Source organism: Rhinolophus ferrumequinum, chromosome 3 (genome assembly GCF_004115265.2).
Source record: "Rhinolophus ferrumequinum isolate MPI-CBG mRhiFer1 chromosome 3, mRhiFer1_v1.p, whole genome shotgun sequence".
Lineage (NCBI taxonomy): Eukaryota > Metazoa > Chordata > Mammalia > Chiroptera > Rhinolophidae > Rhinolophus > Rhinolophus ferrumequinum.
The window spans coordinates 90,407,240-90,424,123 of record NC_046286.1 but is presented as its reverse complement, the minus strand read 5'-3'; the positions used below and the strand labels follow the sequence as shown (position 1 = coordinate 90,424,123).

The 16,884-nt window shown below is 39.5% G+C and overlaps 1 protein-coding gene across 6 annotated transcripts in view; it reads right to left on the bottom strand.

Moving 5' to 3' along the window:
- Positions 1-16,884, bottom strand: part of GRM1 (glutamate metabotropic receptor 1) — a 344,263-nt gene that overhangs the window by 50,362 nt on the left and 277,017 nt on the right. For all 6 annotated transcript variants that reach the window (XM_033102931.1, XM_033102929.1, XM_033102930.1 and 3 more), the window contains exons 5-6: positions 16,125-16,371; positions 11,590-11,758 (exon numbers count right to left, since the gene is read on the bottom strand). In XM_033102931.1, coding sequence (XP_032958822.1) covers positions 11,590-11,758; positions 16,125-16,371 — 416 coding nt within the window. The remainder of the gene's footprint in view (positions 1-11,589; positions 11,759-16,124; positions 16,372-16,884) is intronic.

Below are 16,884 nucleotides of genomic sequence, written 5' to 3'. Positions count from 1 at the left end.
GTCTTTTCTCCTGTCTCATCAGTTCTTTGTTTCCTTGTCCTGTTATTCTGCCTTCTTTGGGACTGAGAATTTTTTCAGCATTTTTAGCATTTTATTCCTAATATTGGCATACTTGCTAACCCTCTTTGTTGTTTTCATGGTTGTTGTAGGCATGACAATACGCGCCATTCATTCATCACAGTCTACCTTCAAATTGTATTATACAACTTCATGTAAAATGTAGACTCCTACAGCAATATTCTTCCATTACTCCCTCCCATCCTTTGGGTTGTTGCTTTAGTACATTTTATTTACACATGTTTTATAAATCCCCTGCACAAAATCATTATTTTCACTTTAAACAATCATCTTTGAAATACATTTTTGAAATTAGAACATTATTGTAGTTTATATTTACCCACACACTTATAATTTCTGGAGCTTTTAATTCCCTTGTATAGAACCAGATTTCTATGTAGTATAACTTTCTTTACCCTGAGAAACATTCTTTAACATCTGTTGTAGTGCTGATCAGAGAATTATAGCTTCCTTCAGCTTTTATTTGTTTGAAAAGTTTTTATTTTGACTTAATTTTTGAAAAAAATACTTTCATTTGGTAGGAAAGTTTAAGTTGACAGTTTATTTTTCTTTCTTTCTGCACTTTATGCTAGTCCATTGTCCTCGGGAATAGAATTCTAGGTTAAAAGTGAGGTGTTTTTTTTGTTTGTTTGTTTCTTTTTCTTTTCTTTTTTTTCAATATCAGCACTTTAAAGATGTCATTCCTTTCTTGCCTTGCATATGGTTCCTGATGAGAAGTCTGCTGTAACTCTCACTTTGTTTCTCTGCATGAGAGAAACTAAAGAACTTTTTACTCTGGCTGATATTAAGATTTTTCTTTTTATCACTGGTTTTCAGTAATTTAATTATATCTTCTTTGTGTTCAACTTCCTTGAGATTCGTTGAGCTTCATGAATTTGAGTTTACATTTTAATTACATTTAGATATTTTTCAAGTCCTTATTTCTTTAAGAATTTTTTCTGGCCTGTCTCTCTACTGTCCTTTTGGGTCTTAATTGTACTGATAATCAGCCTGTTGAGTATACTCTACAAGCCCCTGAGAGTCTGTTAATTTCTTTAACTTTGTTTTCCCTCTCTGTGCCTCATTTGGCTATTTTCTATTGCTGTGTTTTAAAATTCAATGATCTTTACTTCTGTAATGTCTAATATCTGTTAATGCCATTCATTGAAACATTATTTCTTATACATTTTAGTTTTCAATGTATAAGTTCCATTTTGTAATTATTTATGTATCCATTTGTCTTCTCATGATATTCATGTTTTCTTTTAAATCTTTTAGTGTGTACTTATAGTTGGTATTTTAATATCCTTGACTGCTAATTCCATCATCAATGTAATTTCAGAGACTGTGTTTATATTGCTTGATTTTCCTTCTGGTAACGTGTCACCTTTTCTCACTTTGTCATGTCTAAAAATGATCAGATGCTGGATATCGTTTACATAAGGTGTAGAGTGCTGGAGGTTTTTTCTTGAAGACTTATTGGCTTTTGTTCTGGCAGGCAGCTCAGTTACTTGTGGCTCAGTTTGTCTTTTGTTTTTAATCTCTTCGTGCAATCTAGAATAGTCTTTACTTTAGGAATAGATTAACCTCATTATTAAGGTGTGACCTCTCTGAGGTCTCTACTTAATTTCTTGTTCATTCTACAAGATATCTGCACTCCGGCTTGAGGAAACTGGGACAATTCCTGTCTCTACCTGAGCTCTAGGGATCCAGTTCTCCAGTACTTGTTTTTTATTTGGACTCTTCAAGCCTACTGAAGTGCAGATTGGTATTCATTAAAAAACAAAAAACAAAACAAAAAAACAAACAAAAAAACTCAAGGGAACTGGCATGTTAACTTCTGGGACTTTTTTTCTGCATAGATCCTTCCTCTCCCTTACTTGGCCCTACAAATTCCAGCTGCTTTGGCCTTTCTAAACCCTGATTTCTGTCTTCTTAAATTAGCAAGATGGCCAAGCTCTTTTTGTGTTCTCTCTCACTGAACAACAGCCAGGAAATGGCCTTCAGGCAGAAAGCCTGAGTGATTTTAGGGTTCACTTTGTTTGTTTCCCTCCACTTTCCTGGAAGCAAGGTTATGTGTTGTTTTCCAATATCTAAACACAATTATTTCAGATATGGTGTCAAGTTTTCTAGTTGTTCACAGCAGAAGACAAAGTCTGAACTCAGTTACTCTGTACTCTAGAAGCAGAAGGCTCTGCCTAACACATTAAACATCAAATGTTCTCATATGTAAAGTCAAAATTTAGACTGTAAAGATTGATATTAAAATCAAATTTTACAAGCTCTAGCCTTTGTGGAAATAAAATTATCTTTACTCAGATTAGGTTCAAATTTGTACCACTATTTTAGAATTACATAAAACAATGTCAAATGACAATATACTTTCAGAAAATATAAAATGTTTTCTTTTTCTTCTTTCACTTTCAAATAACTTTAGAAAGTAGAATTAAATTAAGCCTTTTTGAAAAAAATCATAACTACACTCAAAATAACTATGGGAAATTTACATTCCAAATGATAAATTTTTCTAAGTGATATGAGAAAAATTATATAAATGAATACCACTTTCTTAATTAGTATAAGGAATACAGTAAGAGACATCACATAACACTGTGTGTCTCTTCAATCAGTTTTATCTTTTTTTCTCACTATAAAATTAATACTACTGATTAGAAAAATTCAAAAGATGACAATGTTGAACAAATTTATTTATTCAGGATGATAGATAAAAGTAGATCCTGTGAGTAACTGGCACATGGAAAGTATTTAAAAGTAGGTTTTGCATCATTGCATACATGAGTGAACAAGTGATTAGTTTATACCTTTCCTAAATAATGAAACACTGAACTGCTTAAGTGGAGGTATTTTTCATTAGTCCTTTACTCAGCTACCAAGTATGTGTACCTTTACCATACACTGTCTATAATATGGAATTTGTCTTTTCTATCTCTCAGCCACCCTCTAGACTGAGATCTTATGACTTTACACCAGAATTCTAGTCCCTGTCTCCTAATTATATAACAGGTGCTAAATTTCTTTACACTCTAGAGTGACATGCACACAGTTCCCAAGATCATCTGCATGGCCTGTGGGTTCCTCAAGAGAAGGGACCAGGCCATCCTTTCATTGTTTTCAGATCATAGTCATCAAGGTACAGAAATGTACTAAGAACACAGCCAAGGAATGAGTGTTGAATTGAATCTTTTTCAAAAATGTTATTAGGCCACTTAAGGAATTTTAGTGCCTCCCTATTCCAATACTTTTGAAATATAAGCTCTTTGGTCATGTGTTCACTTGGTCGCCAGTCCATGTTTCTGCACCTCACTTTGTCTGTTATTAATTTCTTATAAAAGTCTGACAAATAAGGAAGGATATCCTCTGTACCAGCAGTCCCTATGTATATCCTCATAACTCCGTTCTTTTTTAAATTTGCTTTCGAGGAAGGTTTCAAGTAGAGTAGATATATTATCAAATTTGTTTTTCATCTGACTTGCTTTTTATAAGGATTGTTCTGGCTGCTGTGTGAAGAATATACATTAAGAAAGACAAGAGAGGTAAAGAGAGAAAAGAGAGTGAGTGAGTAAGTGAGTGAGTGAATCCCTGGTTTTCACATAGAACCATATAGTAAACAAATAAATATATTTCAGTAAAAGAATGAGTATTCCCTTCCATTTCAAATGTCACCTTTTCCCCATCAGTTCATGTGTGTCACTACTTTCAAGAGTAGAAACAAGACCGTAAGCTCCAGCCAGTATTTCTGGAGCAGTAAACCCTTCGAAACACTGCATTACTTGGAATTCTCTAATAATTAAAATACAGTTGGTATTTTATTACTTATTAAAAGTTGGTTTTGTCCTCTATTTCATATCTATATGTTAGACATATTTCATTTAGATACAGTTTTTTAAAAAAATTCTTAAGTTATTGTGTCTAACTTATGTTCCGATCGCCCCAATATCACGAATATTTTTATATTACATGTCTTTAGATCAGTCATACTGTCATTTTTTTTGTAGTATATACTCAATAACTGAAACGTCTTTTCTTTATTTGTTATTTTTGTGAGAGTAGAATGGCCCTGAGCCATACGAAGCTTTGATATTTCACTGAAAGTGTCCTTGAAGGACGAAGGCTTGCTAAGGTGCAGGATCTGTTGATTCTTTTTACGTCCTGTGCTATGGTGCTATGTTTATTGTTAGTGAGATTAGGTGACCTGCTGATACACAAAACGCTATGATTCATTACATATACACTGTAGGCGTCTTAAAGTATTTATGCCATAGGAAACCAAGTCTTCAATTTATGACTAAGTTTCTAAAGTAATTTATAAGGGGTTTTTTAAATCAAGGCTTTACTTAGAAAAAGAATGACAGAAAACAGCATCAAGAGAATATACAAGGAAAAGTAACTGAGAATCAAAGGAAGCAGGAACATATTTCTTCAGAAGGGAAATTCCTGAAAAATTAAACGAAATAAAGAAATTGGGTCTCCCCTAATTAGGACTGTAGGAGAATCAACTACTTGCTCTGCCCTCCTGAGGCCCCACAACACGCTCTGTGAGAGCTTGGGCTCTAATTGCTGCTATGTTTTTCTCCAGATGTACTAGGAGTTCCTTAGAAGAAGAGACCATGTTTAAGTTTCTTTGCATTCACAGTGCTAGCATAGTTCTTGGTGTGTATTAATTCCTCAATAATGTATATGAATAAAAAGAGAAATAATATAAAATATGACATAAATAGAAGAAATGGAAATGAAGAATGTGAAGGGAATTAAAAAATGAGGAAATTGAAGAGAGCCTTGCAAGAATTAAATAAAAATATCAATTTAGGGAAACCCCTTCATTGTAATTTATTATAGAGAAAATGTAATAAAAATAGTATAGGACCACGAAATGATTACAAGAGTGGACATATATTGCACCAGCTATGTGCCAGGCATTCTGTATAGAATGACACTAACCCTCTCAACCATTCCATGGGATGAAGTTAATTGTGTGCATTTTTCAGATGAGAAAACAGCTGCAGAAGGGATCAGTACCTGGTGTAAATCTCAGTCACATTATCTCTAGTTATTCCCAAGAGCTAGGCTTTTCCTAATGTAATACTTGCTGTCAGGATGATGACATGCTATGCTGAGAAACAAAATTATACCTCAGAGGTTGTCAGATATATGTTCACATAATCAACCTTTGTTTAGTGGCCAAGTGTTCCAGACATGGTGCTAGGTATGCAGACAAATAAATAAAGAGACCTGATCACTGAGGTTAAGAAGCTCAGAATCTAACATAATGTGTTAAGTATACTGCTAAAAGGAGGAAGAAAAAGCTTATGCATTCATTCACTCACAATGTACATTGAGAGTACCTACAATATGCCAGGAACTATGCTGAGGCTAGAAATAATCAGTGAACAAAACAGAGAATATCCCCATCGTTGAAGAGCTGTGATTGCATAGGGCTTTGAGAAAAGTGTAGCAAGAAAGCGGAATAGGGTTCAGGGCAGGGACCAAAGTGAGGCAAGTAAGTGTAGCATCTAGGGACCACATTTAAAGAGGCACACACCCTCCGGGTTGTGCAAGTACCTCCTCTCTCCCCATACTTGCAGAACTTTGATAGTAAGTGCCTCCTTAACATCTGTGCCCTAGGCACCTCACTTGCCTCACCTTGGTACCAGTCCTTATAGGGAGGTACCTGGAAGGGGGGGAGGGCGAGGGAGTAGGGGGGATTGCAATTTTGCATATGGTGGTCAGGTAAAGACATTGCCATTTGAATAAAAACTTGAGAGAGGGAAAGAGAGTACACCCTGAATATATCTGGTGGCAGAGAGTTCTAGGCAGCAGAACAGCTAGAGCAAAGATAGGCAGTAAGCGTACCTTGCATATGCATACAATTGCCTTCCTACTCTACTGTGCTGCATGAACATTATACCGCAATACATGTTTACTTGGAAAATGAAGGACCCTGTTTCTGGTGCAGCCCCCGCCAACACACGGCGGCCCTGCTGTACTCCTGCTCTGCCCCTGTCCTGTGAGTCACAGCAGCTCCTATCAGGAATCTGCCCCCGAAAGTACTGGACAGGCTGGGTCCCAGGCAAAGGTGATCACCCAAAAGTTCAGTAACCAAGGAGACCAGCATAGATACCGGCCAGAGTGTGAGAGGTGAAGGTGTCGGTATTGCTCAGAGCAGCTATGGATAAATTAATGATAACTCTATAAAATTTCTCATTATGACCAGTGCTTGCAATGTTTCCTCCTCATCCACAGAAACTATAGCAATTTCCTGCATACACATGCACAGAAAAGAACATAAAACAATGTTTCGTCCTCAACTTTTATCCAAATTTTAGCCAATATGTTTTCAGTAGCTGGGGCAGATGGCATCGTCATTATGTAATCATAAGCTTCTCAGATACTGATTTTTGTTTATATTCCTGTGGACTATTTATATTAAGAATCTGCCATCCTGCTGTATATTCAATATATAATTAAATAATATATAATTATTCGACAATAATTATATAATGGAGGAACCATATCGTAGTTTCACTGGTTGCCAATTTGGTTGCATTAACTATGAACAATTCAAATGGGTAGTTTGCTTTGATTCACAAAAAAAGAAAGCTGAGATGGATAGGACAGTTATGGTTGATGATATTTTGCTAACTTTCTCAGCTGGTCTTGTGGCTAAGTGGGAATTGTCCTTATTCGTAAACATAAGCTCAGGTATGAAGGTATGAAGTTTCATGGTATTTGTACCTCACTTTTGAATGGTTCAGGGTAAAAAAATAGTTAACCCAATTCTGAAGTCTATAGTTTGTAAGATATGTGTAACTGGGCTTTTGTCCCCATATATAAAATGTATTTTACTACGTGATACTATGGCATGTGCAATGAGAAACCATTTATGATACATTCCATGTTCACTTAATGTCTCCAGAATTCACCTGTCAGATTGGCCAGATGAGAAAATAGGAGGAAGTAACAATTTCTCCACTCTCCATGCCCAAACTTCCAGCTCCAAAGCCATCATTTTGGAGTAAAGAATCCAAAGAACAACATAGAGGTAGAAAAAAATATAAGAGAAGAGAGGAGAAGAGAAAGAACGCCAGCGAAAACAATTGGCAGGATCCTTTTCCCTTGACTTCTCTGCTGGTTTCTTTGTCTCTATCAAACTCTCCCAACGCCTTCACAAATATTGTTTCCTTAATTCTAGATTCTGGTCCCCCAGCATTTTAAATGGAGACCTCTGTTTATAATTTTATTGTGAACTATTGAGAAACTAAGGCTTAGCAATTGAAATTTGCATTTGTAGGAAACATGCCAGTTCATATAATGAGACATAGTTGAATAACATGTGGTTGTGGGATGATAAGAGATTGGGGTTGGCTTCAAGCCAAACTCAGGCACTTTCTACTGAGAAAGCTTGGAGCCAATGACTCTACCCCTCTGGGTCTCAGATTCCTCATTTATAAAATGGGGGTAAGTTATCACCCCCTGCTTTAAAAGGTTGTTTGAAGGGATAATTGACATGATGTCTGAAAAGCATCCTTTATAGTATTTGCACGAGAATATGCTTGATGAATGTTAGTCCCCAATCTCTATTGCCTCCCTTCTTCTTTTCACGTTCCCCTCCTTTGTCTTCCTACCCCTTCTTACCTGTTACCTGCCCTTCACACACCAAGGAAATACAGTGGCAGACTTGGTATGGGAGAACAACACATGTGCCAGGCTCTTGCTGTTTGCTTGCAGATCCACTGTCCACTTTTTACATGTTGCTGCAGAGCCTCTTCCCCTAACCTGTCTCCTAGGCCCTTGGCCACTGGCTCTTGGAGAGTTCTGGACACTTCTGTGAACCCTACCTCAGTCTCTATCACTGTTGCCCCATCTTCTGGCATCTCCAGTTGTCTCTCTCCTGTGGAATAGGCACCCGATTCCAGAACTACCTCCATTGCATTAACCACAGCAGGAGCCCTGGTGGGACCAGACAGAGGACCCACAGAGGCATCTGCTCCCGACACTGCTTCCAAATCTGAAGTAGGACCATGTAATAGAACGTAGACACTGGCTTCCCAGTAGCTGCCTAAAGGGAATGTTACTTCTAGTGAGCAAACTTTCACCACAGGAAGCAAAAAATAGGATGGCACAAGTGCATCCATTCTCCTACCCTCCTTGCTTCAGTAGATAGTTTGAGTGGCCTGTCCAGGGATCTTTGTGAGGCTGAGTGACTAGTTATGCTCAGTGAAACAGCATCCTTCTCAATAATGCATCCTATTGGTGGTGGTAGTGGTGGTGGTGGTGGTGGTGGTGGTGGTGGTGGTTGTGGTGGTGGTGGTGGTAGTGTTTTCCTGCCATGTCTCACTTCCCTTTTCCTCTCACTCTTGCACCTCTGGGATTCTATCTCCCAATAATGCACTAGCACTTAAGCGTTGCTTGGCTTAAAGGGTTCAATGGAACCTGAGCTAAGTACCTGTGAATTATATTGTCTAGGCTTTCTTGCCGACTACGTTCTGAGAGGGTTGGCAAGATGGAAGGACTGGAAGAGAAGGAGGAAGAAGCCATGATTTCCACCCACTTCAGAGGGTGTCTCAGGGTGTAGCTGTGACTTTTCCCTGTGTCCCTCTGGCTCAGCAGTGGTGGGAGTGATTCCTGCTGTTGCTCATCTCTGACTTGCTTCAGTGCCCTCTTTTACTTTTATACCTAGTTTTGTATATTAAATGTCCTCTGTCAAACCACATGGCATGGGTTATTTTTCTCCTGACTGAACCCTCACTAATATAACACACAACGACACAAAGTTTGATTTTATCTACTTGTGTTTGTGGTATGGCTAAAATCAACTTCTCCCTCCATGTGACATTATACTTATAAGCTATTATATTTATATTTCTAAAAATCAATAACAAAAGAAAACTGGAATATTAACTAGTTCAAAGCAATTGCCATAAGAAAGTTCTATGGGCTATCATAAAAGAAGTCAAATGGTTATTTTAGATGGCAGTTGATATTTGGCATTTTAAATGACATTTGATATTTAAGATGAATACTCCTTTCCTAAAGCTTATACTTCCCAGTTAATACAAGTGCAAGTGCTACAATTGCCTTGTAAGGTGCCTCTTTCCCATCTTTGCAGTGGCTTCTGAGAGATCTGACTCCCTGCATCCTGGGCCAGGTAGATGGCAAATTAATGGTATAAGAATATGAGTGTGGTTATTTGGGAAATGAGATTCAGATTTAATTTGTTTCCATACTCCCCAGGGTACTTATGGGAAACAAACAAACATCCCCCTCTCATTTCCACTCCAGGTGCTACTTTCCTCCTGCAGGGTACACAATATTTCTAAACTTGTGCCCAAAGAGATTTGCATGTATAGAGAATGCTCTGTAACAACTCAGCAATGATTTCTGCAACCTCCTTCAGTAAAACTGCATAGGCGTAATGCAAACGTGATGCCAGAAATACTTCAGTATCTGGGCACAGAGATGTATGCAGACAGCCTTTCCTCTGAACCTGGGGCAGGCGGGTGGGGGATGTCTTTCTTCTGGAAGTCACAAATGGGGACACACATGGTATTTGAGCCCCCATTCATGGCCTGCCAGAAACCAGAGTATTCAGAGGGAATTGTGAAAGGGTGCTGGAGCGCGGTAAATCTTTGGGATAATCTGTTTTCTCTTTCTAGGGTTTTTTGTTTTTTGTTTTTTTCTTATACTCTGAAAAACCCAACTTTGTATTTTCATGAACTGTTCCATAGCTATTGTTTCAGTGCTACCACCCACACTAGAAGGGAGGCCTGAGCCAAACATGTGACATCCTTTGGGTCACAGAAGTGCATAAGCCCGGGGCTTCTGTATTATCCCCATCACATAAGTTTAAGTCTCAGATGTCCTACTTTCCCCATTATCCAGAAAAGATGACAAAAGCAGAATCCAGTGGTCTGGCATCTCATGAGAAGGGGAAGTTTTGGGCCTCTGGATTTCAGAAGATACATTCCTACATACCAACAGACAGTCTCATGTGAAAGAATTCCATCAGGACGAGAATCGGAATGAATTCTTGGGGAGAAGCCATGCTAACATACAGTCATAAACACTGGTTTGGCTGGAGCCATGCTTACACTACTAAAATACTTCATCACTGACTAAAATCTAATGGCATCTTCAAGCATCCTGAATGTCCCATACTACCCCAGCTTTGCAGGACCCCTCACCCAAATCTTCCCATGATCCAACAGCTCAAGGATTAACTGTGGGCGTGACAGGAGGCTTCCAGTACCCTGTCACAGCACTGGAATGGACTCCATTCTGACTGGTTAGTTGTCCTGACAGTGATTAAATATTTTTAACATAACATCTGCAGAGGGAGCACAAGATATTTAAAAGTAGAGTGAAGTGTCTCAGAAGTTTGTGTCTTCCTCAAAGCAGCTGGTGTCACTGAGAGTTTGAGTACCTCAGGCTAGCTTTCCTCCGCACCAAAGATGTTGCAGGTTCCAAATCCTCCACCTTCTTTTATTGGTAAAGATAAGGCTTTTCCAGTTTCCACACCAACACTTCTTCCCACGACTAGACTCTTGCCCTAAGTCCCCTACGTGTACTCATCTGGGTATCTCCCCTACGTGGGTGGTTCCGCCCTCCTGAGAATGGCACGGCAGCATGGCAAGAGAGCCAGAACCTCACACAGGATCTGCTCCAGCTCCAGCTGTGCTGTGCGACATTTGTGTGACAGTCTGTCTGCTCCCAGAGATGAGTCACAGAAAATTAGAGAGGGAAAGACCTTTTGGGTCATTTAACCTATACTCCTGCCAGTTCACAATCACTCCCCTATGCTCCATTTTCTAGTACATCATCCAGTTCAGTTTTAAATAGCATGGGATACGGAGAGCTCTGTTTCCATGCCTTCTTCGCGGAGAATTCTCCCTAGCATGTCCAGCCAAATGCTCAATATTTGATGTTTATTTCCTCCACTCTTGTGTGTACACTAATATCATGGTTAGTCACTTGCCCCAAGCTGAAAAACATCTAAGAATAATTAGAAAGTGAGGACTCTCTCTTGGCTAGAAAACACACTAGTTTCAGGAAAATCAAAGAATTTGGTGGAGTCATGAGAAGCCCTGCTTCTGTGTTACCTCATTTCAACTTCTTTTATTTTAGTTATATGTTTATATAGCATCGTTAAGCTTCTGCTTTCATTAACAATAGCTAGCACTATGACTAAGCAGTATCATTGGTTTTGGTTTCCACGCCTACTTCTGTTTCAATTTTTAATTCGATTATTCACCCCCTTGCTTTCTATGTTGTAGTGAAGATCCCAGCTCATCACTGTAATTCAGGTGAGGACCACTCTAAGCATTGAAATGGTTTGCCTATTCCATTTCCTAATCTTTCCTTGTCTTTTCCATTTCAGCTAAACACAAACACAAAGGCAGGAAGCCCGGTCCACCCTTTCTGAACAGTCTTGTCTAAGAAAGATGTCTCTATTTATGTGCCGGCAGGGGACGCCCTCCTGAACACCGTCCAAGAATGCATTTTTGGCTGGCTCACCTTAATTTGACCCTTTAAACAAGGCTCACTGCACACAGAGCGCACCATTCCACTCTTGTTCATCTGGATTTTGTAGTCATCAATGTTCAACACCCCTTCGTGCCAGGTTCCAACATGTACGTAGTCGTAGCGATCAGCTTCAGTGTATTGCAGGTTCATGATGTCATATCTATGAAGAAAATAACACGTGTGTCTTGGAGAATATGGACATGATGTGAGAAACAGAGACATTTGGTAAATAGATAATAACGAGGGAAGGGACATGAATGCTAGAATCATCCTACATCCTAACGCCAGCTACTGTCAATATTTTAGTGTATTTCTCATGTCTCCTCTGCTTTTCCAAAACTTACATTTCATTCTTCAGTCTGTGTGTTTTCCATATTTGCTAAGAAAGATAATACTCTTATACCTTCTCTCTGCTTATTCTCAAAAAAAAAAAAGAAAAATTCTATGTGTGCTGAGTGGATCATCCTCTCCTTCAAATCATTGTTCACTAAGTTATGTTTTTGAACAAGTAGCAGTTCTTGAGAACATTAATTTCTTAACTAGATTACTTTTATTCCAACTTTCTTTTTCACATTCAGTTGCTATTTTCATTACATTGGATTGAAAGAGTTGAGTTTTAACACTACCAAAGCCTATTTTAGGGGCTAAGAGAGCAAGAAATCTGAGAAATGCATCTTTAATTAGCAAGGATGTTGGAGATTTAATGTCTTGAGCATTGACATTTAAACTGGTCTCTTCCCTGATTAGGACAAACATTTCTGAATCCAAGTAATCGGTATCAGCTACATCAGAAATTTCAAATGCCGCAATGCTACACAAGGGCAAAAATCTACATTTAGAAATCTTCCCTGCAGCCAGAGTGTGTTCTGGGGGCCAGATCTCATCTTTTCTCAGAGTGGGCAGTGGAGAGCATCTCCCAGTGCAATGGAAACAACACAGGACTTGGCCTTGGGATATGTAAGCTAGATTCTCTTTCCTAACAAATTATAACAGTAGGTTGAACTACTTAGGAATGTCACTGAACTCTTTAAGGCTCTTGGGCTGCTTGCGAGGATTTATTAATGTAAGGTATGTAAAAAATCTATTTCACAATTGGGACAAATGCATAGGTAAGGCAATATCACTGTATCATTCAAATGTGTATTTCTACGAATGACCTAAAATACTCTGGTTATTTCCATAACCATAAGAAAACTGAAGAACATCTGTGTATTGGCATCGCCATTTATCACTCCATCATTGAAACTGCCCTGGCATTCCTCAGTCTTCTCTGCATGTTGCTATTTACTCCAAGTAAATTATAACTCCTGTGGCAGTTTCCCAGAAACGCATGCCAGATGCACTCCCTTCCTGGTTCTGTGAAGTGGGATTGTGTTCTGTACAACCTGTGTAGAGGTCCCACCCTCCTGCACTAGAATATGAGAAGCATGGTCCCTTGCTCTTTGCATTCAACCCAAAGAAATAGATGGCAATTAACTAACACATCTTCCTCTTCCGGCTCTCTTCCTCCTCTCTTCTCCTTACCCAATCCATACTGGAAGTCCTTCTAAACAGGATTCAGATTCAGAATCCTTGGCTCAGCACTGCAGGAAGCTACCACAAAGCCTTCTCAGTTGGCATCTGAAACCTGTTGGCTGTATCTGGCCCAGTTCTTTATCTCGACAACTGAATCCTGTACTGGCTTTTCTTCCTGCTTTTAGTGTACAAGTGCGTTTTGTCACCCATAGGGAAGCTAGTGGCTTCTCTACAGCCAGGTTCTGGCACTTTCTATACACACAGTCCCCTAAATGGGAAAGGGGAGACTGGGAGAGTGAAGGAAGTTTTTCCCTACTTTTCTTGGTGAACACACCTTACCAAGAGTGAGATGAGAAAATGGCACACCTGGAGCATATTCTTCATCTCCCGGCTATTCTGATTTTTGGCTACGAAAAGGTTCTTACTTTCCTGGATGCGGAGACATACTAGAATGTTCTACAGAGTAGCTGTCTAAGTAATGTCCATGTATGTGGGTATTAATGTGGGCTGACGGCTCAGTCCCATACTAATGTACACCTCCAATAATTTTCTATTTTAAACTCATGGTTATAGAACTTGCTGTGAATGTTTGCTTTTTCATGTCTTTTAATGTTTAGGTTTTACTCCATATTACATTATTAAACTTCCTTACGTACTTTCAATGAAGGTTTAAATGCACTGCTACCTTTAGAATATTGTTTCCCTATAAATCAGTTCCCTAAGACTTTTATTTCTTCATACAGGAGTAGTCAGTTCACACTTCATTTGCATGTAGAAACTGAAAACCCTTACAATATTTTCGGATGAAAACATATTTTTTTAAAAATTCCCAAAAGCCAGAGGCAAAAAAAAAAAAAAAAAAAAAAAATACTGAAAGACACCAAGGGAAAAATACCGATTTACTAAAGAGAGGCCTTCCCCGGGCTGTGTGTGTTAATAAATGCCGCTCTTTTTCGGGACCCCAGAGTCCCTTCCGGGTATGTTGACATTTATTTGGCATATCCTTATGCTGTAAATCACAGCTTTACAACATCCTCTCAATGCATTCATTTTATTTTGCACGATGATTAACTAAAATAATTAAAAGAGGGTCCAAGGCATGAATGGTGTTCTGATGGGAAATGGAAGCCAAGGGAGGTGGTTGAAACAGAAACTGATCACAGATTAAGATGACCAATTTCAAGCATGAGGAACTAATCCTTGAAAAGAGACCCAGGGGGAAGCTCATGATTTAAATAGGTAACTAATGATGGAGGAGAAACGAGCTGAAATTGTGTGCCTATATTTTGGATGACTTACAGATAGGGAGCAGAAGAGGAAATATTATCAGTGGACCACCTAAATTGCATCTGGCCCTGTGCTAGGCACCTTATGTGTGTTATCTCACACAATCATGCAGGAAGGTTTCCATTCCAAATCCGATCCTTTGCAGAGCCTATTAGAGTTTCCAGTGGAACGCAGCATTGTAACCATTGGTGTAAAAGGGAGAGTAGTGTTCTGACTCTCAGACCCACTGTTCCTTCTGGTTCCACTTCCAAAGGTGCTCAGCTCCTGGAGGCTTTCCCCAGGCCCGGTTCCTGGACTATCCCAACCATCCGCTCACATTTTGACCTAAATCTGCTCCCAACTAACTGGCAGCTTGGAAGGAATCTCCTCAATTCATCATTCTAATTACTAACAACTACTCTTATCATTTACCTTTCCTAGAGCTGTTGGATTTTAACAGGGAGAATCCACTTAGGCCCCACAAGGCACTCTGCAAACATGGACCTTTAAGCTTACAGGAAAGGAAGAGATGCATGGAGAATTATTTAGGGTCTCTAACAATGTCTTACAGCAGTGCCTCCTAAATAGTCAACTACAGTACTTTTGAAATGACTTTAAGAATGCTGCCGGCAACTTGGCCTAATTTCAGGATTAGCTAAAAGGCAGCGAGCTTGATGTGGCAAAAAGATCGGGAGCCTAAGATTCAGACAGTGCTGCCTTGACCAGCTACTCCCTGCGTGATTTTTAGGTGAGTTTCTTAGTTTCTCTGACACTCAGTTTTATCATCTGTGAAAGAGGATAATGATACACCTATAGCAATGAAGATTAAACGATTTGATGTTCCATGTTAACACGACATATGCTTTCCTAAACCCCCTCATTCTGCAAAACCATATACTGAACGATAACAGGGCTTATGAGGGGGGAAAACAAAGACGATGGGCGTATTGTGCAGCAGCCAAGCTGAGGGCCTTTTTCTTTCTGTTGCCGGGTTGAATTCTTATTTCACTGTTCTGATTATTCCTTGCCTGGGACGATTCATATGAGCAAAAATAACGACTCTTGATACTGACAGCATTCTCTACGTACCAATTACCTATGAGCTAGCTGGTGTTATAAAGCAAGTGTTGAAGAATATCAAATGACTTAGCGGAAATAGATGTATATATTAGTTAGGTTTAATTTTCCTTTGCTTCTTGATTACTTCTTGGGAAGCCATACAGACTCAAAGACAGAAAGAAAATTCTTTTTTTTTTTCATGTTCCAAGAGGAACATAAGTTAGCCTGAGAAAAAGGGATACATGTGTAGGACGTTGTTCTCGTCATATGTGAACCTCTTTAACCAGGCATAATATTAAAATATTTCACAACGAGGATGGCATTTGGGACCAATCAATAAGAAGGGTGCTGGCCTGGAGCTGGCAGTACCTGCGAGGGTCCTGCTGGTCAGGTGCAGTCTCTTTGGTTTCTCGGCTTTGCGGGGAGGTCCCCAGTGTTCTGAGGTGATAACTGGGCAGGGGGGTGGCACTGGCAGGATGCAGGGGGGAGAGTGTTTACCAATATGGTTTTCAACGTTTTAACATGTCATTGCCGTCTAACATGAGCCCTGTATCTGTAGTTTCCTCGTTGTATCTCTCCTCAGGCCACCCAGAAACCATGGAACCCAAAGGAGCCAGAGTTGCCATCTGTCTGGCTCAGGAGGCCTCACAGGTCAGTTGGATCCACTATGGAAAAGGCTGCCTTACCTTCCAGGAGCATCTCCTTTGTCATCAAACCACACTTCCTCTCCCGACACACCGATGAATGTGGACTTGATGAGGAAGTCCAGGAGTTTGCTGCCGTCGATAGGCTTCATGGCGTCGCAGAGGCCCACGTGGCCAGGGCAGAGAGCTTGGTGCATGTTCTGCAGCCCGTGTGCCATGGCGTAGATGGCGTTGATGACAAACCCCATCTTACTGTCCTGGACATAGTTTTCTTCTAAGCTTTCATTGCCTGGAACATAAAAACAGATCACTACCAAGGCTGCATAGTGACGTCTAAGCCTGCATGTTTAATTCTCAAATGATTTTCAGGCCTCTCAGAGGAAGGGAGAGCCAGCCCAAGCTCTGTACTTGTGATTAGCTCTCGTATATTCTATCTGCAGATAGTTTATTCAGTTTTATTTTCTGAATTCAATAATGGTTTTATAACATACAAAACAAACTTCATAGAGGTGAAAAAAAAAAGAATTTTCAAATATTGCAAGAAAATCCTTAAGGAGAATGGAAATAACTCTTATTCCCTCTTGGTTCACAGAGACTTATATGAAAAGTCTCCCTATATCACAGTCCAGGAAAAAACATGTTTGACATCCTCTTCTACGACAATCCACAATTCACAGTAAAACAGTTTGTGCATTATCTATACTCTGATATTTTCTTTGGATGACCCCACTAATTTTATCATCTCTAGGGCCATAAAAACCTAGAGTAAGAAGGAGAGCTAGGTAGTATGAATCTCTTCTTA